The sequence below is a fragment of the Hippocampus bargibanti genome, linkage group LG05, assembly GCF_051943395.1.
Source record: "Hippocampus bargibanti isolate YZ-2025 linkage group LG05, ASM5194339v1, whole genome shotgun sequence".
Taxonomy (NCBI): domain Eukaryota; kingdom Metazoa; phylum Chordata; class Actinopteri; order Syngnathiformes; family Syngnathidae; genus Hippocampus; species Hippocampus bargibanti.
In genome coordinates, this window is record NC_142738.1 from 32,086,056 (window position 1) to 32,110,338 (window position 24,283).

Below are 24,283 nucleotides of genomic sequence, written 5' to 3' on the forward strand. Positions count from 1 at the left end.
GAGAGGAAGAGACATCGAGGAAGAAATATTATTTCACCGAAGAAAGTCCCTCTCTATACCATGGGAAAAGTGTGTCGGCCCCGCTATTTCTTATCATTGAAAACCATGACATGCAAGTGCCTCTTGATTGCAGTGAGGTTTACCGGTATTGTGAATGTTTTCAACGTAATTCTTTTACATTTATGTCATGTCGGTCGTGGCATCCAAACAAAAAACAGTAGTTACAGTGGAAGAGAAAGGCTCTTAGCGACAAAACAAGGAAGCGATTCTTGCTCAGTCCGATTCTTGCAATATCCAAACTTGTTTCCTGATTTGACTGTTGTTGTGTTAAAAACCTTTGGCAAATTGGATCGCTAATAAGAGAGCGCAATCGAGCCATCTATTTTCTTTCGTAAGGATGTTAACCTCTTTGTCGTCAAATGAGTGGTTGCTTGCTTTTAGGTGCAATAGATGGTTGAAAGGGGAGTAAAAGAAGCTATTTTTGTAAAACAGCCAAACCCGTCACTAAATCGCCATGGTGGTGTGAGGTTTAATTTGGATCTTGAGGTTTAATTTTAATCTGAGATCTTTACCACATAGGCTTTGGCATCTGTGTAAACTCTGTCGTACAGGAGTAAGCCATCGATGAAAACTTTTCTTCAGCCGTCATCTGTACTTCTTTGAAGGTGTCGGACGTTGCGCTTCTTATCCAAGAGGCTTCATCAGCAAACTAAACATATATATATATATATATATATATATATATATATATATATATATATATATATATGTATGTATTTTGTTTTTCTACTTTCATTCCTTTCATCACTTTGCTGCTGTGAAATGTAAATTTCTCCACTGTGAGACTAATAAAGGCATATCCAATCCAATCCAATCCAATATATATCCTGTCCAGAAGTGGCGGTGCCAGACCTCCACTGTGACAGGTCCCTGCTCCAAGGTTGGGGGAAGCAGAGGAGCATTTCCAGAGGCTACACTCATTGCTTCTATTGTCCTGACTGATTATGGGCGACGACTGGTTCACTTCTGCTCATGGCCGTTTTTATTTTGTTTTTGTTTTTTTAACCACTACTATGAATGCGGGAAACCACTCGCACAAGGGATCCCAAGGTTTACAGTCGACCAGCTGCTAGCATGGTGAACTAATAGCGGGATAATGGCCGCCACACCAGACATCCCCGACGAGCCAAAGAGGAGAAAACGGGGATGTAGGGCTGGGAAAGATTGCCGCAGAAGGAGGAGAAAGTACAGACATGTCCTCCCGTCCGTCATTATGGGGAATGGAAGATTACTGCAGAACGAGATGGACGAGCTAGCGGCGCTAACACAACATCAGACGGAGCACCGGGAGGTCAGTTTACTACTCGTCACGGAGACATGGCCGTTGAAAATCACTTCGAACACATATGCTGAGTTGGAGGGCTTCCAACTAGTACGTGCGGACAGGAATGCAGAGAGCGGTAAGAATAAAGGAGGTGAAATTGCTGTTTTTTGAATGACGAATGGTACAATCCTGGGCACATCATGATCAAAAGGAAACTCTGCACTTGTGACATTGAGCTGCTAGTCATTAGCCTTCGGCCGCAATATCTTTCACGGGAATTCCCACACGTGATAGCCGTGACGGCGTGCGTTCCCCCTACGGCAAATAGCAGCGCAGCCTCTGATGCCCTGTCGTGAACAAGCTGCAAACCCGGGGACTTTGACCATGTCTCCTTGCAGTCCTCCCTCCCAACATTCACACAGGACATAACCTGTGCTACCAGAGACAAGAACATCTTGGACTTGTTTTATGCAAATACTAAGGATGCATATAACCCTCGCCCGACAGTCAACTACACCTGTAGCTGCACCTGTACCCACTCTCACTGTGGACTTCCCCTACCTGCGCCCTCTCACGACCAGCTTCCAGCAACAAACAACTGCCTTCTCAAACGACGCCACACCCGCAGCCGCCACTCTGCCACCTGGTTCCTGCCACTCTGTCACAACCATGCAGATGAGAAACCAACTGAGGAGGGTGGAAGTGAGAAAGGCGTCAGTTCCTGACTCCTCAGAACCTGTTCCGACCAGCTGTGTGTCATTGTCCAGCACATGTTCAATCTGAGCCTGAAGCTTTGTCCCACTGCCCAAAATCGCCCACCCGAAGGAGCTCAACAGCTATAGATGGTGGTGCTGACGTATCACCTGACGAAAACAAGGGAGAGACTTGTCCTCATACCCCTGCGACTGTTGGTGAGCTTATCACTGGAGCTGCTACAGTTTGCCTACCAGCCAAGCATCGGTGTGGGGGACGCCATCATCTATTCCTCCACCTTGAGTATGCTGGGAGCACTGGGAGGATCACGTTCTTCGATTTCTCCAGTGCCTTCAACAACACCCAGCCCAATCTACTGGGGAACAAGCTGCCACGCATCTTGGATTCCAGATCGCCTCACAAACCGGCCACAGTATGTGAGGGAAAAGAACTGTGAGTCGGACAGGCTTCTCTGCAGCACTGGAATGCCGCAGGGAACAGTCCTGGCTCCATTCCTGTTCACTCTCACACGTCAGACTTCAACAACAACACTCCAACTTGCCACTTTCAGAAGCTCGTTAAAGACTTTGCTATTGTCAGCCTTATTACAGAGGGAGATTATCGGGGGTACAGGGGACTGACCAAGGACTTCTTGTACTGGTGCCTGCGGAATCACCTCCAGATCAACCCCGGAAAAACCAAGGAGTTGGTTGTGGATTTCTGAGGGTGACCTCCTACAAGTACCTGGGTGTTATTCTCAACAATAAACTGGACTGGACTCCAACCATAACCCTAACCCTAACCCTGCCCTGATCAGAAAGGGACAGAGTCGCTTCTTCCTATTCATGTAACTGAAGTCTTTTATGGTCCAGGGGTCTCTCCTGAAGACGTTATATGACTCTGTGGTCGCTTCAGCCATCCACGATGAAATTGTCTTCTGGTCAGGCAGCATGACCACCCGGGACAGAAAAAGACTGGAGGGCCTGGTCAAGAGGGCCAATTCTGGCCAAGGCTGCTCGCTGGACCATCTGGACGAGGTAAGCAATAGATGGACTGAAGCTAAACTAAAGGCTACGATGCACAGCCCGTCCCACCCCTCCTACCTACCCTGACAGCTCTGGATAACTCCTTCAGCCAGAGACTGTGACCCCCATGCTGCAAGAAGGAGAGGTACAGCATGGATGTCTCTGGCTGAAGGAGAGGTACCGTCCTTTTTCCAGCATGAGTGTCCTTCGGCGGCGAGGCGGCTGGGCATCGGCGCTCGGGTCAAGGGTTCCCCCGATGCCGGCCAGGGCAAAAGCCGAGGGGGTTCGGCCGTCGGCGCTCGGGTGCGCGGGGTCGGCGCGACTAGAACACACACTACTCCTCCTCAATATGAGGCTCGACTTCCTGATGTACACTCCTCTCCAGAACCCCTGAATAGACCTCACCAGGGAGGCTGAGGAGTGTGATCCCTCTGTCGTATTAACACACCCCGTGGTCCCCCTTTTTAAAACGTGGGACCACCACCCTGCTCTCACAATCCAGAGGCACTCTCCCCGATGACCATGCAATGTTGCAGAGGCGTGTCAACCAGAACAGTCCATGAGCATCCAGAGAATTGAGGGACCCGGGTGAATCTCATCCAGATTAGATTAGATTAGATTTTGTTTTGTTTTTTCAAGATGGCGCCTGAGTAGGCAGCCATCAGCAAGTGCGCTCATGAGCCTTGCTTTTTTGTTGTTTTTGTCTTGTTATTGTGTAGTTCTTTTGTCACTTTATGTTGTTGTGCGTCGTGTGGAACGGATATGGATTGTTTTTCAGCATTTTTGGCCACGACATTCATCAAGGAGGAGACTGTGCTGAGCGGTTGCGCCTTTTCGGCAGCATGAATATGCCAGTACTCTTTTTGAATGGGAGGAATGTCGGAGCCATTTGACTGTCATCGCTGTACACAAAAGGGGTCATTGTGTTTTTTTGCACCTGTAATGGGCAGCGTCTTCACAGCCCCGCTTTGTTCAGCGGAAAGGTCGGTGCTGTTGGTCAGTCTGCGGTTGGATGGATGCATGGCTTGAGGAGCCGGCGATAAGAAGAAAGGAGTGTCCGCGCAGAGCGCCGATGCGTGTGTGGAACTGTCGCGGGATGGAATTGAAGGGGATTTATGTGGGACAGGAGATGTGAGACAATGTCTTTTTGTCAATGGATGCTACAGCTTCGTGTTTGCGTTCAACATTTAGCTTGTAGTCGACGTGCAAATTCCACCATGACGTCCCTGATCCACTGCTGAAATGGATGCTTTGATCCTCTCCTCTTTCATCTAGAACTGCTTCATGTCATCACAAAGAGGGTACAGTAAGTCCTGATGAATGACTCTGCGTCTTTGTGTTTTCATATTTGTTATTTTTGTTTTTCCCAAGATGGCAGCGCGTGAACACGCAGCGGCTCCCCTCTCCCGGCAAATTGGCGTTTTCATGTTTATTATGTTTATTAAAGTCATTATAAGTGCCTTGCATGCTGGGTCAGAGAGGACAGTAATTTCATCTGCCCTGTATGTCATGCATATTAGCATATTTGACAATAACACTGACTTTGACTTTGATTAGATTAGATAAAATTAGATTAGATTAGATTAGATTAGATTAGATTAGATTAGATTAGCCTTTATTATTCTCACAGTATAAAACAGTGGTGAGACCAGCCATGATGTTTGGACTGGAGACAGTGCCACTGAAGAAAAGACAGGAAGCAGAGCTGGAGATAGCAGAGCTGAAGATGTTGAGGTTTTCTTTGGGAGTGACCGGGTTGGATAGGATCAGGAATGAGTACATTAGAGGGACAACTCATATTACAGGCTTTGGAGAGAAAGTCAGAGAGGCCAGACTGAGATGGTTCGGACATGTCCAGTGGAGAGAGAGTGACTATATCGGGAGAAGGATGCTGAGCCTTGAACTGCCAGGCAGGAGACCGAGAGGAAGACCGAAGAAGGGGTTTATGGGTCAGAGAGAGTTTATGTGGTCAGAGAGGACATGAAGGTAGCTGGTGTAAGAGAAGAGGATGCACAAAACCGGGTTAGATGGAGGACATTGATTCGCTGTGGCGAACCCTGAGGGGAAAAGCCGAAAGGAAAAGAAGATTCTCACAGTGGAGAAATATACATTTCACAGCAGCAACGTTATGTGTCACGGTTTGCATGGTGGTGATGGTGGTGGATCCCCAAAAAGCAGGCAGGAGGGAGCAGCTGGTAGTAATTGACAAATTGTATGAAATAAAGCCAGCAGGAAAAATTCTGACAGCGTGAATCAAACACATAGAATGACCTGACAACGAATGGTCGTGCCGGGAGACCTTTTAACTGCCATTGATTTGAACAACCAACCCCTGTGCAGGTGCAGGTGCTGTCGACAGCGCCACTCGGTGGTTGCCAACCAGATCCTGACATTATGAAACAAAGAGGAAAGTAAAAGGAGAAGAAAATCAAAATACAGAAACCATCTTGAAGTCAAAAGCACAAAAAAAAAACAAAAAGAACAAAATGGTAGATGATGTAAAATGACGCAGTGGAGAGAAGAAACTGAGAAGCAACACATTACTTCACGACACTTCACTTTGCTGCTGTGAAATGTAAATTTCTCTACTGCGAGACTAATTAAGGCAAATTCAATCCAATTCAATCCAATCCAATGACGACCTTTCATCTTTGTCTGTCTGTGTTAGTGCTGCTGATCGTGGCTCTAACTTTGAGCGAGGTTCAGCATGTGATGATTTCTATGCTGAACTTGAAAAAAAAGAGAGCGCCGCAAGATCCCATTGTTTAAGTAATCTGCTCGGCATGTTTCAAAGGTAACATTGCTGGGTTGCAGCTGGTGACTTTTTAAAACAAACACTGAATGAAGAAACTCTCTTAGGTGTGCGTGAGCGTGTGTGTCTGTGCCTCGACTGGGATCACCACCTGATCGTGGTGAGGCACTTTGCGCATCTCCATGACCCCGAGAGCTATATCGGAGGCAGTCTTTTCCAGCAACGATAACCACTGTCCAATACCCCACATGACAAGGAAGCTACGTCTTTTTCGACTCCGATGGACCAAGGAGGTGTGTGTGTGTGTGTGTGTGTGTGTGTGTGTGTGTTCCAATGGGTGTTTGAGGTGTGTGTGTGTGTGTGTGTGTGTGTGTGTGTGTGTGTGTGTGTGTGTGTGTGTGTGTGTGTGTGTGTGTGTGTGTGTGTGTGTGTGTGTGTGTGCGTGTCACGGTTTGCAAGGTGGTGATGGCGGTTGTGGATCCCAAAAAGCAGGAAGGAGGGAGCAGGAGGTTGTGTTTGACAAATTGTATTCAAATAAAGTCAGCAGGAACAAAATCTAATGCATCAAATATTACATCTGAACAGAAAAAAGACAAAGTATCAAAAGAAAACTAAGATTAAAAGTCCGCCAAAGTGAAACAAACACATGCACAGCATACAATGCATACAATTGCATACAAATCATACATTGACCTGACGCCGAATGGTCGTGCCGGGAGTCCTTTTGACTGCCACTGATTGGAACGACCAGCACCTGCAAGGCTGCAGAGCAGGGCTGACAGCGCTACCCGTTGGTCGCCAATTCGAACGTGGCAAGCTGCCACTGATCGGGACGACCAGCACCTGTGCAGGTGCAGGCGGGCCCGACAGCGCCACCCGTTGGTCGCCAACCAGATCATGACAGTGTGTGTGTGTATCTACATGGGAGAGGGGGGAATAATGTCCTTTTTGCACAGAATGTCATTTCTTGTCAGAGGCTGGGACTAAATCCTATTTTTACAAAGCTATGATTAAATGGGTGTGTACACAAAATTGTAAAAACAATCAAACACACAGATGCAGTTCAAGAAAAAAAGCTGTGAGGCCTCAGCTCCTTGACTGAAATCAAGCACTAAAACCCTCGTAGAAAAGAGTGACATACATCTTTAAAAATAAGCAACATTAAAAGATTGCAGCAGACAAAGATACAAAGTTAAGTGAAGTGAAACATCTTTTTTAGTCTGATGAGAAACCTAATGCTGTTTCGCATGAAATAAATGCAGCTCGGAAAGTGCAACATGAACCCATCGTTAGTGGCTCACTGTGGAGTGGAGTTGAGATATAGAATACAGGCTTCTCTCCATCATTGTGAGAGCGGTGCTGTGATAGTCATGGCAATTCTCGCAAATACGATTCTACATCCATGGTATTAAGTCACGAGGCCATACCAATGCAATGCAAACCAATAATGTATTTTTCATTGGGTCCTGGATGAACATCTGTTTTTTTAAAGAGAAAACAAAAACAATAACGACGATTGCCTCAATTGAGGGACTTCTGATTAGAATTTCAGTCATGTGTGGTTTAAATCATCTTTATTCAACAAGGTTTCTGCTGAACAATGAAACTTTTCAATGATTTATCTTTGATACAGGTTTATTTGGTATCCCGATTTACACTCATTGACAAAATTGGCTGGAGACTTCCGCCTAAGACTTAATTAGTTTTGACATGGCCCCTTGGCCACCACTCGCTGAAGATGATCACATGACACTGCTTGTTCAATTGGTGCTGTCATGATAGGACGTCGTCCGATGAAAAAAAAGTATACTAACCCTTGAAAGTGTCATTGATTTTTTTTTCTGTTCACTCATGAAGGGTTTGGTGAATGTGCATATTGGTTGGGTTCAGTACATCGAAAAAGGTTAAGAAACACTGCACCAAACTATAATTCAAAAACAATGTTGGCTTCTGGCTACATTTTAATTTCTTAATATTTCAGTATCGGAGGGGTGGCAACATTAAGTCCACGTGTGCAGTTCCATGACGTGTGAAGGGTTTCATACGAGTGTCAGGTATAATCACAGTTAGAATCTTTCCAAAGTGATTAAAATATTGTAATACTGAAATGTAAGCATTTTGGAAAAACACATGTTGTACATTTTTATAATAAATAATAAATAACCTTTCAGTGTACCTCGAAAGGACCTTAACGAATGCAGAGCAAAAAAGTATCTTGAGTACAAGTGGATCTGATCAGAGCACATTGGTTTTGTTTCCAATACAATTATGGACATGGCGCTATGTTAAATCTCATTTGGAGAAACAACAGTTCAGAAGTTGTAAAATAGGAAAAATGATGTCGGATGTGCACACACATTGGTATTTTAAAAAGTCGAATGTCATGCAACAAACTACGAAGCCATTGTATTGGTTCAACAAGTTGTTCAAAGAGCAGAAATTGCATGCCCAGCCCAATTTGTGAGCCGAAATTCATTGTGTTATGGATCATGTTGGATAACATTTGAAAAATATTTCTCCTTGTGTTATCAGTAGTTCACCAATGCTGCATGAGACACTTTCTATAACACCTGAAAAGCAGGGGTGGGCATGCAAGGCCTTCTCTGCTGGTATAAAAAATCGGAATCACACAGATATTTTTTGTCCATGAATTCTTATGAAGTAATTCCGAATTGTCTTTCAGGTTCCTGTCATTGCTTTCCCCTGTTGTGCTACTTCCTGATGTGTGTTTTCGTATTTAAGCATTTCACAAATACCATTTCTGCCATCATTTGTTAAGCAGGGTGAGAAATCTACCTGGACACCTTCACACTCAGTTCCACAGGCCCTGTCACACCAAATGTGTCAATCAAACTAGCCACTAGGGACAAGCGCATACTGGCCAGAGCTAGCACACTTTATCGGTAGCTGGCTGCATAAGCTAATATATTGTTGTGTTTATTTAATGACGGCTTTGTTGACCCAAAATGACTGAAGGAGGAGGTGAAATGGATTTGGTTGGAGATTTACTGTTCAAGCCTTTTGAAGAGAAACTTTTCAAGAAAAGATGGACATCATGAAGAAAGGTCGGACAGTTATTTTCTGGCTAATGGTACCCTCCAGTGGACTTGTAGTAATTCACACCACAGTCGCAGCTGTGGATTGATTCAGAGGTAGCATTACTGAAGGCCGAGCGATGAAATCCACGGCTTGCCACTGCCGAAAAGCAAGATTATGTGCAGAGTAATCGCAGGAGTTGCTTCGACACTTTGTCAGAGATGTTCGCTCGGACACTGTGAACAAAGGCTCGAACACAGGAAGGTTGTCTTTTCCTGCCGACAAGGGGCCCAGTTTTCATGAAGCCACTTTGTGTGCGCTTCTTTGACCGACGCCCGACCTTGCAGCCCTTTGTCCAGCTGTTCATTGAGAGTATAAGCAAATTGAAGTGAAACCCAGCCTTCTTCATTTGAATACCACACCCCTGGACGTCCCAAGCACCAACATCCATAAACCAACAGAACATAGACATTTTAATGGGTTGTCTTTCCATCAACTGACAGATTTGTAACCTGGCGAATGGGCTATTCCTGTGCGGCAGTTTACCAAGTCTTAAATTCCACCCAAGGCTAGATTTCTTACACCAGGATGACAGTTGTGAACAGGCTGTGTCTGTCCATCTCAGATTGACCCCCGATTTTCTGTGCCTCCATTGTGGGCCTTGTACTCGACCAACTAAGCATACAACAGCATGAAGCTTTTCAATATGAAAACTTTTATTCTCTATCAGCTTCACACGGCAACCATCGAATCAATCCTGTGTCCTTACATCACGGTTTGGTTTTGGGCCACTACAAAAAAAGACAAAACCCGACTTCAACTGGTAGTTAGGATGCACCACTCTTGAAGACTTGTACACCATAAGAACCAAAACAAGGGCATGGAAATCCTACCGCTCCCAACACCCCCTCCGCACCCTGACTAACACCTTTTCCAGTTACTCAGATAGGCGCGAAAAATCCATACACATCAAGTTCAGTAGACACTTAAACAGTTCTTCCCTCATGGCATTAATTCCCTAAACAGAAGACTAAATCCACCTGTGTCGTGACAACATTGTGGAACAGAATTACTGCTATTATCATTGTAGCGCCAGCACTGTACTCACTGATCTATCTCCCGCAGCATCAGACACTTTAAAACAGTCAGACATCTGCATAATTGCACATCTCTTATACAGTACTATAATAATAATACATTTAATTTCAAGCGCCTTTCAAAATACCCAAGGACACTTTACAATAAAAACAAAGCACACAACAATAAAACCATAAGTAAAATGATAAATAATAAAATAGCAGATTGAACTAGACATTGAAAGCAATTTTAAACAGATGGCTTTTGAGGTGGGATGAGAAAATAGGGAGGGAGTCAATATTACGGATGTTGGGCGGAAGTGAATTCCAGAGTTTGGGAGCAGAGCGGCTGAAAGCTCTGCACCCCATCGTGGTGAGACGGGCAGAGGGCACATAGAGGTGAAGGGAGGATGAGGATCTGAGGGACCGAGAGGGAACGGAGATTTGAAGGTCAGGTCAGACAGATAGGGAGGGGCAAGGTTATGGATGGCTTTGAAAGTAAACACAAGTATTTTGAATTTGATTCGATGTTTAACAGGTAGCCAGTGGAGTTGCTGGAGGACAGGGGTGCTGTGGTGAAAGGAGGGGAGGGGGTTCTAGTGATGATCCGGGCTGGAGAATTTTGGACCAGTTGGAGTTTATGGAGAAATTTCTGATTGACACCGAAGAGAAGTGAGTGACAATAATCGATGCGGGAGGTGACGAGACTGTGGATAAGGATAGCAGCGGAGTGAGGGGTGAGCGAGGGACGGAGAAGATTGATATTACGGAGGTGGAAATAAGCAGACCGAGTTGTGTTATTTATATGGGAGTGGAAAGATAGTGAGCTATCGAGGATGACACCCAGACTCTTGACCTGAGGGGAGGGGGACACGGTAGAATTGTCAATGGTGAGGGAGAAACTGTTTGTTTTGTGGAGGGTGGATTTGGTACCGACAAGAAGAAGTTCAGTTTTTTCGCTGTTAAGCTTGAGAAAGTTATGGGAAAGCCAGGATTGAATTTCTGAGAGGCAAAGTGAGAGGGAATGAAGGTGGAAGAGAGGCGTTGGGTTTGCTGGAGAGGTAAAGTTGGGTGTCATCCGCGAAGCAGTGAAAGTGAATGACAAAATTGCGGAAAAGAAGGTAGGTAATAAAGAGAAGGGGCCCTAGGAGAGACCCTTGGGGCACACCACACGACACAGGAGAGGACCGTGAGGTGAAGGAGTTGATTTGGATAAATTGTGAGCAATCAGAGAGATAGGAGCGAAACCAGCAAAGTGGGGTGTGCGTTGCGCCTCGGGTGGAAAGTCTGTCGAGCAGGATGTGGTGGGACATGGTGTCAAAAGCCGCGGTCAGGTCGAGAAGGATGAGGATGGAGAGGGTGCCATCAAAAGATCATTCGTGATTTTTATGAGAGCCGATTCAGTACTGTGGCGGGGGCAGAAGCCAGATTGGTACCACTACCACTACAAGTACTGGTCACTTTAAGATGCTTCAATGATTTTTCGGTCCCAACAGAACAAATATTATACACTAGTTGTCAGGAAGGGCATCCGACGTAAAAGCTTGGCCAAAACAAACATGCGGATCAAACCTCTAAAGATGGAGGACACTGATTTGCTGTGGTGACCGCTTGAAGGGAAAAGCCGAAAGGAAAAGAGGAGAGTATTCTATTCAACCATAGATCACTTTAGCTCTGGTTTATAGTTTGCACATTGTCTAGCAGTTGTCATTGGGTGGTACCACCGCACAACGGTACACTTAGAGTACGGAATACCCTTCCCGACTAATTTGTCATGTCCCTTTTATGATGCTACTAGGCAGCCTGTACTGCTCAAGACAAATGATTGCAGTTTTCTACAAACTTGGCCAATAAAGATAATTCTGATTCTGATTATAGTTGCAGAGTGAAAAGTGAGTTTCACGAAATGTAAGCAGTGCTGAAGTATAGGGGTGTATCTTTTTTTAGATTCAAATACTACTTCTACTTCACAATCCCATAGGCCACTCGGAAAAAAAAAACAACAAAAACAAACATAAGACTGTATTGTGTAGTACTCAAGATAGTTTTTTTAGACCCCACATCTTTTTGTCAGGGTTGTGTCAGGAAGGACATCCGGCGTAAAAGCTTGGTCAAAATAAACGTGCGAATCAAACCTCTGAAGATGGAGTACACTGATTCGCTGTGAAGGGAAAAGTCCAAAGAAAAAGAAGATCCTTTTTTCATTTCACACATTTGTAAACCAGGATCTACGATATGGCTGTTTGAGAATATATGGCAGTGTCAGGTAAACCGTGCCCTATGGATTTATATCTGCGTGCAGGTAAATTGCAGTTGTGCCCTGTATTTAAATGTAAATTTCAGGGCGTATTCCAAGGTCATTTTCTATCCAAATTTATGCAAGTTTGTATCACCAAGTTGCTGTATTCAAATTGTAAAAGCATCCCATTTTCCACCAGAAAATCTTCAAAACCTTTTTAATTTCGCTTGTCTACAAGCGTTCTATGTGTCCTTGTGTTGACTTAAAATGCGTATCAATGTTATGAAACAAGGGTTGGTCCCCTACAAATCACTAAAAATCACACTAGCTTTGTTTCCTCTCTTATCTTTATATTTGTTGCTTGTTCAAGAAGACACTTGTTAAGGTGAGGACTGGTAGAGTAAATGACTGAAAACTGAACTGACGAGCTGCATTGTGGGAGAGGAGCATGACTCGGTGACACAGATGATCAGTGTAGAAGCTCATCGCAGGCGTTTGTATTATTAATCTGGCCCACACACAAAAAAGAACATTGGACACATCATTGTAGAGTTGTAGTACCAAGAGACATTGTAATCCAGTATATGTTGGTGCAAATCTGGATTAGGATGCACTTTCACTTGACACTGTTGGACACTTGTCACTTGCATCAATGAATAAATCCACCCTTGCATTAAAAGAGCAAAATCCTTCCATTTTTAACCCCACACATCATCCGTGAATATGGAAATTGCTCGTTAATTCACAAACTACCGGAAACAATGTATTCAGGGTTGGAGTAGATTGATAGATATGCGGTGTGTTGGCCACATGCCGGGCAGTAGCGAGGCCAGATGATATCAGCCACTCAAATTGCGTGTGTTAGTGTGCTTGGTGTACCAAAATGTTTGCACTGTTGTTCAGTGACACTGTTTTTCAGATTATTTTCATGTTGTGGATCAATGGGATGATTTTCCATGTTGTCCACTCAAAATGTGCGGTTCCAAAATGCTTTTTATCCATTCGAAACAGCATCTGTTCACTTTCCTCGTCCGGTCTCCTTCAATGGCAGAACAAATGACAAATCTAAGAGTCTTCCTCCCCTGTGGAGACGGCCAATCGCATGGCCACAGGGAGATGATCCGTGAGGCCCGCCAGCTGCGTGACAAAGCTGAACTCCTCGATATCCTGGAAAGGAAAGGAAGGCAAGATGCTGAATCGTTCAAACCTTTTGTTCCAATAGATCAGGGTGGCCAAAACTCAATCCACACTTCAGGCCACTGAGCAAACAGACTGAAACACAATGTCTTTGGAGCATAAACCTGAATCAAATTGACAATTTTTTTTAATTCATTAAATCAATTTAATTATTCGGCTTCAACTGAAAGTTGCTGTTTTCCTGACAAATATTGTCAACGCCATTCAGTAAAAGTACCTGTAAATAAGATATCCAGATAAATGATGCTTTACAGTTAAAGGGATGAAAAAGAATCCAAACAAGTCATTTTCTTTGAATTTGTGCCATTTTGTCAGAAGGAAGAAACTTGGCATATTTTCTTGACAATATTTGATGACGTTGGGGAGAAAGTTCTGTAGGGCAGGCTGCAGGTAGGCAGTGTTTAATTCTGGATTCAGCATTCCTGTGTGGACTTTGCTTGCAGTGAAAGGTAACTTAAATACTGCATACATAAATTTGACATTGGCTATGTAAAATGCGTGTGCATATTCAAAGTGATGATTTACTGCAAGGTGCTTTGCTGGCCAGGAATTTGACTTAAGTGTTGTATCAGACGTTTTGTGTCAGACATGATAGCCAGTGATGCTTTCCAGCTTCTTTCAACACGGTGGACATCATACAGCCATTGTACTGGCATTATACGAACAATACAATCAGGAAATTTGGTTTTCCAAGGCCAGTCAAAACAGATGGAATCATTGTCACAAATGCAATTTAGTCACCATGCCTCCGCGAGACCACAACAAACATATTTTCCAATTTGAGAAAATGGCAGGTTATGAGATGACACGATTCACCTTTCTAGCTTTCTGACGTATTTAATAATCCAGATGTCAATTTTGCCTGCCAGGTCTTCAGTTTAAGATGACCAAAAGGAGGCAACAATCCCATCTGGAAAGAAGGTAGATTGGGGTTCGGGGGTCTCTCCTAAAGACTTTCTATGACTCCGTGGTGGCTTCACCACCCGGGACAGGAAAAGACTGGAGCGCCTTGTCAAGAGGGCCACTTCTGTCCTGGGCTGCCGGCTGGACTTTCTGGTGGAGGTGGGCAACAGACGGACGCTAGCTAACCTTAAGCTATGACGGACAGCCCCTCCCACCGCCTCCTGCCCGCCCTGACAGCACTGGGTAGCTCCTTCAGCCAGAGACTGTTACACCCGCGCTGCAAGAAGGAGAGGTACCGCCGCTCGTTCCTACCGACTGCTGTCAGGCTTCTCAATTCTCAATAATCATGTGAGAAAAAAAACAAAAACTGGACATTTGTAAATGTGGGCTGATGCAATATATCAATAGGCCTTTCTTGATACTTGCACTATGTACAGTTTTTATGAAACGGTTTTGCACATTTACAGCATACTGTTGACATTTTTTATGTGGCTATGTTTAGAATCCCCTTTCAAATTGCTGCTGTGGACTCCCTAAATTTCCCCATTTTGGGACGAATAAAGGTTTTCTGATTGTGATTTTATGCAAAAGAATAATTTCAGACTTAACAAAACCAGGTGTCTAACCTGTGTGCTATCTCTTTTCAGTGCCATGAATGCATTTCTAGATCTTTTTTCTTTGAAGATACAATTACATCGCAAGAGACAATTGAAATCTTTTGACATAATTCTTCATGCAACCATTTTCATTCAACATCAGCCAAAAATGCAACTTAAAATAGAGGTTGCTTTGGGAGACAAATCGCCATGGAAAACCAAAGACATAAAAGTAAAAGGACAAAGCATAAAAGGAAGAATACAGTTTGTGAATGTGTTGCGACGGTAGCTTTTTATACATGTGACAATAAGCAACACGCCATTGTTTAAAACCAAGGGACGGACGGCTGTGTTACTTTTGAGATGTGTGCGGTTTGTGAAAATGTTTCAGAACTCTGACTTTGCTGTCATATTGTTCTTAAACCTACCAATTTCCAATCCTGTTGCAGGCCCTCGTCACGGTACAAGATGTAGTCAATCCGGCGTCCGTTGCCTTTCAGCGGGATGTTTCTTCCCTTCTGGCTCTTTGAGGGGCAATGGCTTTTGCTGGGCGGAAACACCAAGTACTCCCTTCTCCCCTCCTCATTTTCCATCACTCTAAGTTGATACGACACACATGAAACATGTTGGAACATTTTCTCAAGAGGAAGATGCTCCATCAGAACACGACAAACGTCCAGGATGAAGCTACATTATAGGCACCAAAATGGAGTGCCCATGCAACTCATTGGCAATACGTATTATCTAGCTGTCTGTCGATGAAAAGGTTCGTTCAGCCATCATCTGTACAAATTTGAAGGTGTTGGACGTTTCGCTTCTTATCCAAGAGGCTTTGTCAGCGAACTAAAGTCTTTTGCTGGTAGTTGTGGCCCTATATATATCCCAACTTCGCAATTCTCACTAATTACGTGTGAAATAAAAAACTGGACACTTTATGTGCTGTAAATACGATCCATGCGCACCAAATCCAGCAGACATTTAAACAGCTTCTTCCCCCAAGCCATTAACTCTTTGAAGTCTTTCAACAGTAGCCAAAATGGAACTGTATAGTGCAACTTAGCAGTTTTTTTTTTGACAACGATACTAGTGCAACGTGTTCTACCGGAAACAAATTCCTTGTGTGTTCTACATACTTGGCAATAAAGATGATTCTGATTCTGATACTTTTACTGATACTTGCACTGTGTACAGTTTTTTTATGAAAAAAACATTTACAGTATACATTTGACATTTTTATTTTACTATGCTTAGAATATCTTGTTGTCTATCCTTTCACCCAAGCCCACCCCACCCCTCTTTCAAATTGCTGCTGTGGACTGCAAATGTCCCCATTGTGGGACGAATAAAGGTTTTCTGATTCTGATTCTACTGTCCAGACGTGGCGGTGTCAGACTTTGCTATGATTGGTCCCTGCTCTCAGGTTTGGGAGAGCAGAGGATTACTCCCTGCGGCTACACTGATTACTTCTATTGTCCTGCCTGAGTATGAGGTCTTCAACTGGCCTGATTGCCCCATTTGCTCTGGTATCACTTCATCAGAATAACTAAGCCTACGTTGCCTAAGACGTCTGTTGTACGAACGATCCAAATTGAACCTCACCCCATGGCGCTTTAGTGAAGGATTTAGCTGTTTTATGAAAATAGCTTCTTTGACTCCCCTTTCAAAGCACCAATGTTCTTTTGCTACAATTTTAACCTCATTGCTCCGAGGTTACTCTGGAGTAATTTATGGTATAATACAGTACTTAATGGTACGATCAGATAACGTTTTGTCGCGGGCCAAAACATTGCCATTGTGCCAAAAACATGACAAAATCAACGACTTACTTTTGTAAACTTTCCGGTGAACTGACCTCCTCATCATAAAGGCCACTGGGATCCAGCAATGTACCTTTTCAATGGTAGTGAAGAAACACATCACAGTACATTAGTATACATGCTCTTTGCGCACTGTCAGACAGTTTTTGTATTTGGATTATTTTTTTTTTTACTCCACAAAATGACCGACAAAAATGACACAGTGTAATTTGCTAACATTGTTTCATCTTGCTCATCATCTGCACTTGTTCTTGCATGAACTTTCTTGTCATGGTCCTGATGTCTCCAGCAGGGGGGAGAAGAGAGCTTTCCCGCCAGCGTGCAGGTTTGAAACCTAGCTGCTATGTCATCAAGATAAGACATGGATTGAAGTCTGTGTTGGAGTGTTGACCTTGTTTGCTCTTCATGTTTCATCTCTCGAATTCATCATTTATGATTTTGGTCTCTAATAGTACATGTTAATTTTCAGAAATCATAATTTTTTTTTTTTACAATTTCTTTTATTTCACGTTACAAATGAACTGTCTGTCGACCAAATCGTGAGACATAACATGTATGGTCTCTCGCCTTTAAGTATTGACATTTTTTCTTTGATTTTTTGTTTGTTTTGTGAAATAGGACTCACATCGTTTCATTTATATTCACAGATTGTCTATTTCTTTGTCTTTGCTAGTGCTCTTTTGTATTATTTATCCTTGTTCTTATTAACCAGCGATTTCTGTTTGAACCTAAATATTGATTGTACGGCTAATACAGCTCATATTGATCCGGATAGCACGTGTTGCCTTCATTGTAAGGCTAATATAAGACTTTTTTTGCAGTTTCAGACAAATGTATTTATTTTTTGGCTCTTGAATATTTTGGGTTGCCGACCCCTTGGTTTGGTCAATATTAGCAACGCATTTGAACTGCGCCGATTCCTTAACATTTGGGTACGCGAGGTGCAATGTATGTCTGATCCTCCCTGCCAAGCAGACAAAAACAAACAAAACAACACTTGTGCCTGATATTGCTAAGTGTGTGAATAGTTGTTTTATTTATTTATTTATTTATTCCTCACCAGGACTGAACGCATCCTGTTCTTTTTTTCCGTTGTATGTGGTATGGATTTATTAGATAGGTTGGGGAATACTATGATACCCTTACAATTGAGAAGAAGCATGTAAATATATCGCTGTTTTCCACAGCTGTATCTCTGGGTCTGTTCTGCATTTACTTTTGTATTTTTAGAAGCTCCCAAAACATACTCAGAACAGTCTGGCGTTGTTTTGAAAAACCGTCACTGACCATATTTCCTGATACTCATGTTCATTTTACAATGTGGGCAATAATGTTGCAATAACATTGGCAGCATGGTGGTTGGTGGTTTGCTTGAATTTTCATTGCTAATTCTCGCTGTGGAATCTTCATGCTCACCCTGTGTTGCCTATTGAGGATTCTTTGGCTTTCTTCTCTATCCTTAACACCTGCTTGGTAGTTAATTTCAAGATTTTTGGTTGCTGAAAGGTGTGAAGGTGTGTGGGAATGTCTTTTCTTAGTCTCCGTGTACCTGGCTGGCAACAGGTCCAACGCTTACCCCCGCCAGAACAAAGTGAGCTGAGATCGCCTCTATCACACTTGCAACCATCATGCGGAGAGGCAGGATTAAAAAAACAACTGGATTTGTGGACCCCACTCGGCAAATGAATATGTGTGTGAATGAGAGGGTCCCAAGTACAAGAGCGATGTTACAGGGAGAAGAGATCAAGAAGGTAGAGGATTTTAAGTACTTGGGGTCAACTCTGCAGAGCAACGGAGAGTGTGGAAAAGAGGTGAAGAAGCGTGTCCAGGCAGGCTGGAGCGGCTGGAGAAAAATGTCAGGTGTGATGTGTCATAGAAGGCTTTCAGCTAGGATGAAAGGAAAGGTGTATAAAACGGTGGTGAAACCAGCCATGATGTTTGGACTGGAGACGGTGCCACTGAAGAAAAGACAGGAAGCAGAGCTGGAGGTCACAGAGCTGAAGATGTTGAGCTTTTCTTTGGGAGTGACCAGGTTGGATAAGATCAGGAATGAGTACATGAGAGGAACAACTCATATTTGAGGCTTTGGAGAGAAAGTCAGACTGAGATGGTTTGGACCAGATGTCCAGAGGAGAGAGAGGGACTAAGAGGGAAGAAGGATGCTGAAGCTTGAACTGCTTAGCAGGAGACAGAGAGGAAGACCTAAGAGGAGGTTGATGGATGTGGTCAAAGAGGACATGAAGGTAGCTGGTGTGAGAGAAGAGGATGCACAAAACTGGGTTAGATGGAGGACACTGATTCGCTGTGGCGACCCCTGAAGGGAAAAGCCCAAAGGAAAAGAAGAAGACTTTGCGAATGAATGAATGAATGAATGAATGCATGAATTGAATACTGATTTGTGCTTGTCTATCACACAATATTATAACTCCAAAGTCCTCAGGGGAGAAAGACAAATTTCTGAATATTTGCCTCAATAACACTTCCTTTTCAGACCAAATCCTTTGGTTACTACGCAACAAACGCCAAGGCACCATCACTAGATGAGATGGATTTTAGTTTCAGATGTGGGAGCAATTCAACCAAAGAGACAGATTTGCATTGCTTCGATCAAACACCACTTGAAATCTGTGTGCGTGTGTGTCCGCCCGTGTGTGTGTGTGTGAGAGAGTGAGTGAGTGCGTGTGTTTGCGCATGCATGTATGTTACCCAGAGCCCACGGTTTGTCCTCTCCTGGTCCCTGGCGACATGGGTCCTTGTATATAGAAAAAAGTGCATGTTGTTGCTCCAACTTGTCCTCTGGGTGAAAAAAAAAACATTACACATACATGTTTAGATTGACTTGAAGTGGGAGTCCGACCTCAAAAAGGACTACAGAGATGATATTTTCGGTGACGAAAAAGTGCAGCCTGTGACAGTAGCTGTTGAAGCATTCATTGAATCATTTCTTTCTTCTTATATGACATCTGGTCACTGGAAAAACGGTGGTGCCTCCGTTCCCACCGGGAGTCTGCAGTTAGTCTCAAATGGGCAGAAAAAAAGTCTTCCTCGGATGTATCTCATCCTTCTCCAGCGCCATTTCTCCAGAACGGATGTTTGAACGCTTCACGTCAAAGCCAACAGATATTGAAACAACTTTCCCTTGTCCTAAAAGGCGCCTGAGGAGGCAGTCGTCTGCAAGTGCTCTCATGACTCTTGCTTTGTTGTTGTTGTTTATTTTGTTATGTTTGTGTATTGTTTTGTTACTTTGTGTTGCTGTTGCATTGTGTGGACTGGGAGTGGATTATTTTTCAGCATTTGTTGGCCACGACATTCATCAAGGTGGAGACTGTGCTTGGTGGTTGCACCTTTTCAGCAGCTCGGGTGTACCGGCACTGTATTTTTTGGTGCCATTTCACTGTCAGGGGGGCCTTTGTGTTTTTTGCACCTGTAATGGCCAGCATTTTTCACAGCTCCGCTTTGTACAGCAGAGAAGTTGGTGCTGTTGGTGGTCTGCAGCATTATGGATTCATGGCTTGAGGAGCCGACGACGAGAAGAAAAGAGCGTCAGTGCCGAATGCCAATGCATATGTGGAACTGGGAGTTGCGGCTTAGAATTGAATCGGATCTCTTTTTGTCAATGGATGCTACAGCTTTGTGTTTGCTTTCAAAACGTAGCTTGTAGCAGACGTGTGCACGATTTCAGCATGACATCCCTTAACGACTGGTGAAAAGGATGCTTTGGTAGTCTCCTCTTTTGTCTACAACTGTTTTATACAACAAAGAATATGCAGAAACTCGATCAAGATTCAGTAACTGTATGTGTCTATGTGTTGTGTTGTGTTGTGTTGTGTTATTTTGCTATTTTGACTTCAAGATGGTGTGGCAAGCGTGGTTGGCATAAAACAAGCTCCCAAATTTTGTTCTTCAACATGTTTTTCCTTCGCTTTTCCTTTCATAACTTAGCTGCTCTGAATTTCTCCACTTTGAAGATTTTCTAATCTTATGATGAAATTCTCGAATCATCAACTTATTTGAATAAGTCAGCAAACCTCCATTCTGTGCACTATTGAAAATTCCTTCCATCCATTTTCCGATACATAGATCCTGAGAAGGATCGCGAGGGGTGCTGGAGCCTAATCACAGCTATCTTCCGGCAGTAAGTGTGGGACACCTTGAACCAGATGGTACACAGAAATGAACAACCATTTAGGGCTCACCGACGGACAATTTGGTGTGACCATTCAGCCTACCACCCCTTGGGTGGTGTCCGTCCCCCATTCAGGGCGGGCGGGTTCTGTAAGCTTAGGGGTACTGCGCAGTATTCTTGCCGTTTTCTGGACTGAGATGTCCTATATTGTTCCCTGGATCTCTTGCAACCGCTCATCTATTTCGGGGTTGCTAACTCAAGTCCACACACCACAGTGCGCCACAGGCACGACTGTCACCTTTACCTTCCAGGCTCCCTCCAGAGCCCTTAGTATTTCTCGAGTTTCTTATGATCCTTCTTTGTGATGTTTTCATCACTTGGGACCACTACATCAATTACAACGGCTTTTCTCTGCCCTTTATGTTTGACCACAATATCTGGTTAGTTTACCATTCCGATATTGTCAGTATGTATCTGGAAGTCACACAGGATCTCCCATTTTGACCTTGGGGTTTCCATTCCATACTCCACAGAGATGTTTTGATAGACTATCCCAGCCACTTGGTTGCGGCGCTCCATTTAGGCTTTCCCTGCCAGCATCCTACACCTGGCAGTCATGTGTTGGATCATCTCAGGTGGCTCATGCACAACCTACACCTTGAGTATTATTTGGTGTCATATATATGTGCTGCCACGGCTCTGGCGCTCAGGGCCTGCAGCCAAGAGGAGTAGCTCTGAGCTGTTCTTTAGGGCAGCCCTCTCTAGCCACTGATAGGACTTCTTGAGATCAGCAACTTCAGTTATGGTCCCGTGGTACATCCCGTGTAAGGGCTTGTCGTCTGATGACGGTCCCTCATCCAGTACACAGGATGAGGTCCTGTGTTCCCCATTATTTGAAACATTCTCTGAGTATGTCATCCATTTGAGCTTTCTCTTTGATATTTTTCAGATTAGAAATTGCATCCTGGATAGTGGCTCTCACTTTAACTAGTCCCCGGCCGACTTCCTTACGACATCTGTACAGTCTGAGGGTCCTGGATTTGGGATGGAATCCTCCATGCATGGTTAGGAGCCTTCGGGTCTTAACATCCGTGCTCTGAATCTCTTCCTTTGGCCACCTGATCACTGGCAGGGCATAGCTGTTTATTGCCTGGGTCTTGTTCTTGCCATTGGGCTGGCTTCTTAGAACTTACCTCACCCGCTGGAGGTATTGGGCCATAGCTATTTTCCTTGTTGCCTGTTCGTGGTTGCGGTTGTCTTGCGGTAAAACGAGGTACTTGTAGCTATTTTGTGAGCGAGTCTTGCGCAGCACATGCATGGTTTGACAAAGTTGGTCAACAAAGCATGGTTTCAAGTCCTCATTTCAACATTCTGTTAAAATTAATTTGCAAGGTGGAATTTTGTTCTCAATTTTGCCAGAATTTTGCGTTTTTGGCACAATGATTATAAATGGAAAATATGGCGTTTTATGCTGGTTTTCATATATTGAGTAAAAAAAAAATATTTCTGAAAAACTGAAGGCCAAAATATTCCATGAAAACCCCTCAGGAACATAAACCTATTCACTCATTCACTGCCATTTTTTTTATTTATTTGGGAATTGAAAAGTGTGATGTGGAGCACCATTACCGAATTTGTTCTGAGTTTTGGTTTTCCTTGCAGCGGGTGCTGATAGAGCGGTTATCAGACCTCTGGGAATGCTTTTCCACTGCACGCCCTCGTGCAGTGGAAAAGTGGAAGCATTTGCCTTTTGTCCATGTTAGCACTTTGTTTCAATGTCTGCAATTGTTCCTTCAGGGAGTGAGACCCCTTCAGTGTTAACTACCTCGCCTATCTTCGTCTCCAACATTTCTCAAGGCCGAATGACATCCCTGTGTCACTCCGGTAGATCCTGGTTGTGTGGATCAGGGAGACTGTGTTCCTTTCGCTCTTAGGATACTGCTTTAGGTCATCCATGTAGAGGAGGTGTCTGGTCGTAGCTCTATTTTTGAGGCGATTACGTAACTTCAGGGGTTCAGTCCTATGCAGAACAGATGTAAGAAAAGTGCATCACCTAGGTTCATTGGATTGGATTGGATTGGATTTGCCTTTATTAGTCTCATCATGCTGCATTTGATGGACACTTGGGTAAGTGGCTTGTCATTTGCTTCAATTGTGGTTTTCCATATCATCGATTTTGTAATGGAGGCAACAATCCATATATGTGGCATCAAGAAACAGGCTTTTTCAATCCGGGCTGTGCACAGGTTGGCGTGTCGGCCCCTGCAGGCTTGTCCGCGACTTTTCTGTCAACCGGTAGCTGATGTTTTGCCCATCTGTGCTTCACTCATGTATTGATCAATGTGTAAACTTATCTTAGCTCCAATGATGCCTGACACGAGCTTCCATGTTGTTGAGCAACAGGTTCTATGAGACCATAGTTTGATAGGACTGCACCCATCATGGTTAGGATCATTCCCCTTTCGGTGAGCCATCCTGGCTGAGTCCCATTCTCCGCAACGGGTTAATTTCTGCTCCTACGCAGTCATGGAGTGCTGTGAGTTTCTTTACCCAGTAGGTGTGGACTCTTTTCTGGATGCCTGCCACTGTTTTGGTAACCTGTTTCTGTTCAGAGAGGTTACTGTGCTCCTCTCTCTGAGTCACGAGCCATTGTGCACAGCTGTAATGTTTGACCTCCTTATCCCATATGCCCTTCCAGTCCCTTTCAGTTTCCAGTCTTGGCGCGTCTACTCGGCTGTTAGAACTGTAGCATTGTTTTGCAAGTTGTGTTGCAAATAGCCTGTTTATTCGTCTGGCCTCATTCTTTTTTTGTCTACCTCTTTAGGCGACTGGACAAGGCCTGGAGACTTTGTTTGGCAGTTTTGAGTGCTTCAGGTATGGTAATCTGGATGTACCTCTCAGGTATTGGCCTTTTCTTCACATCTCCCCTCCGTCAATTAAATCACATCTTTCCTCGATTTTGATCTTTATTTCCATGGTGGGTAACACATCTCATGGTTCCTATGGTTGTTCTTATGTTTACCCATCTTCACGCTATACCCAAGCATGTCTATGCTTGGGTATAGCTTGAAGATCACGAATGCAGAAGCGTATCCATCCCCATCCCTCTTCAATTGCTGCTGTGGACTGCAAATTTCCCCATTGCGGGACGAATAAAGGTATTCTGATTCTGATTCTGTATATCAACTCATTGATTTCTATGATCGTTACAGTAGGAATGCCTTCAGTGCTGCATTCACAATTTCCATGAAACTTCCAGGTCGTACTTCACCATGGAATCTCTGGTTCCCACCACTTGATGCAGACTTTGTGTGGCTGTGTGACATCAGAGTTGCCATGGTATTTATTTTCTTATGTTTCATGATTGTATGAGGTAGGCATTAGCGTGAAGGGTCTTGTCCAAGGACTCACACTCGATGCCGTTATGTGCTCATATTTCCCAAAGTGGATTCAACCAACTGAGCCACGCTAAAGATAAAGATAAACACACACACACACA

General features: G+C 44.0%; 1 protein-coding gene and 2 pseudogenes across 3 annotated transcripts in view; all 3 read right to left on the reverse strand.

Moving 5' to 3' along the window:
- Positions 1 to 12,382: 12,382 nt before the first annotated feature.
- Positions 12,383 to 24,283, reverse strand: part of smpd3 (sphingomyelin phosphodiesterase 3) — a 41,823-nt gene continuing 29,922 nt past the window's right edge. For 2 of the 3 annotated variants that reach the window (XM_088995763.1, XM_088995764.1), the window contains exons 8-11: positions 19,365 to 19,454; positions 16,668 to 16,731; positions 15,270 to 15,438; positions 12,383 to 13,312 (exon numbers count right to left, since the gene is read on the reverse strand). In XM_088995763.1, coding sequence (XP_088851889.1) covers positions 13,211 to 13,312; positions 15,270 to 15,438; positions 16,668 to 16,731; positions 19,365 to 19,454 — 425 coding nt within the window. In that variant the 3' untranslated portion in view covers positions 12,383 to 13,210. Of the gene's footprint in view, positions 13,313 to 15,269; positions 15,439 to 16,667; positions 16,732 to 19,364; positions 19,455 to 24,068; positions 24,253 to 24,283 lie in introns of those variants that run through there. The other variant, XM_088995765.1, reaches the window with a different exon arrangement.
- Positions 20,879 to 22,653, reverse strand: LOC148898545 (uncharacterized; annotated as a pseudogene).
- On the reverse strand, positions 23,236 to 24,122 carry LOC148898546 (uncharacterized; annotated as a pseudogene).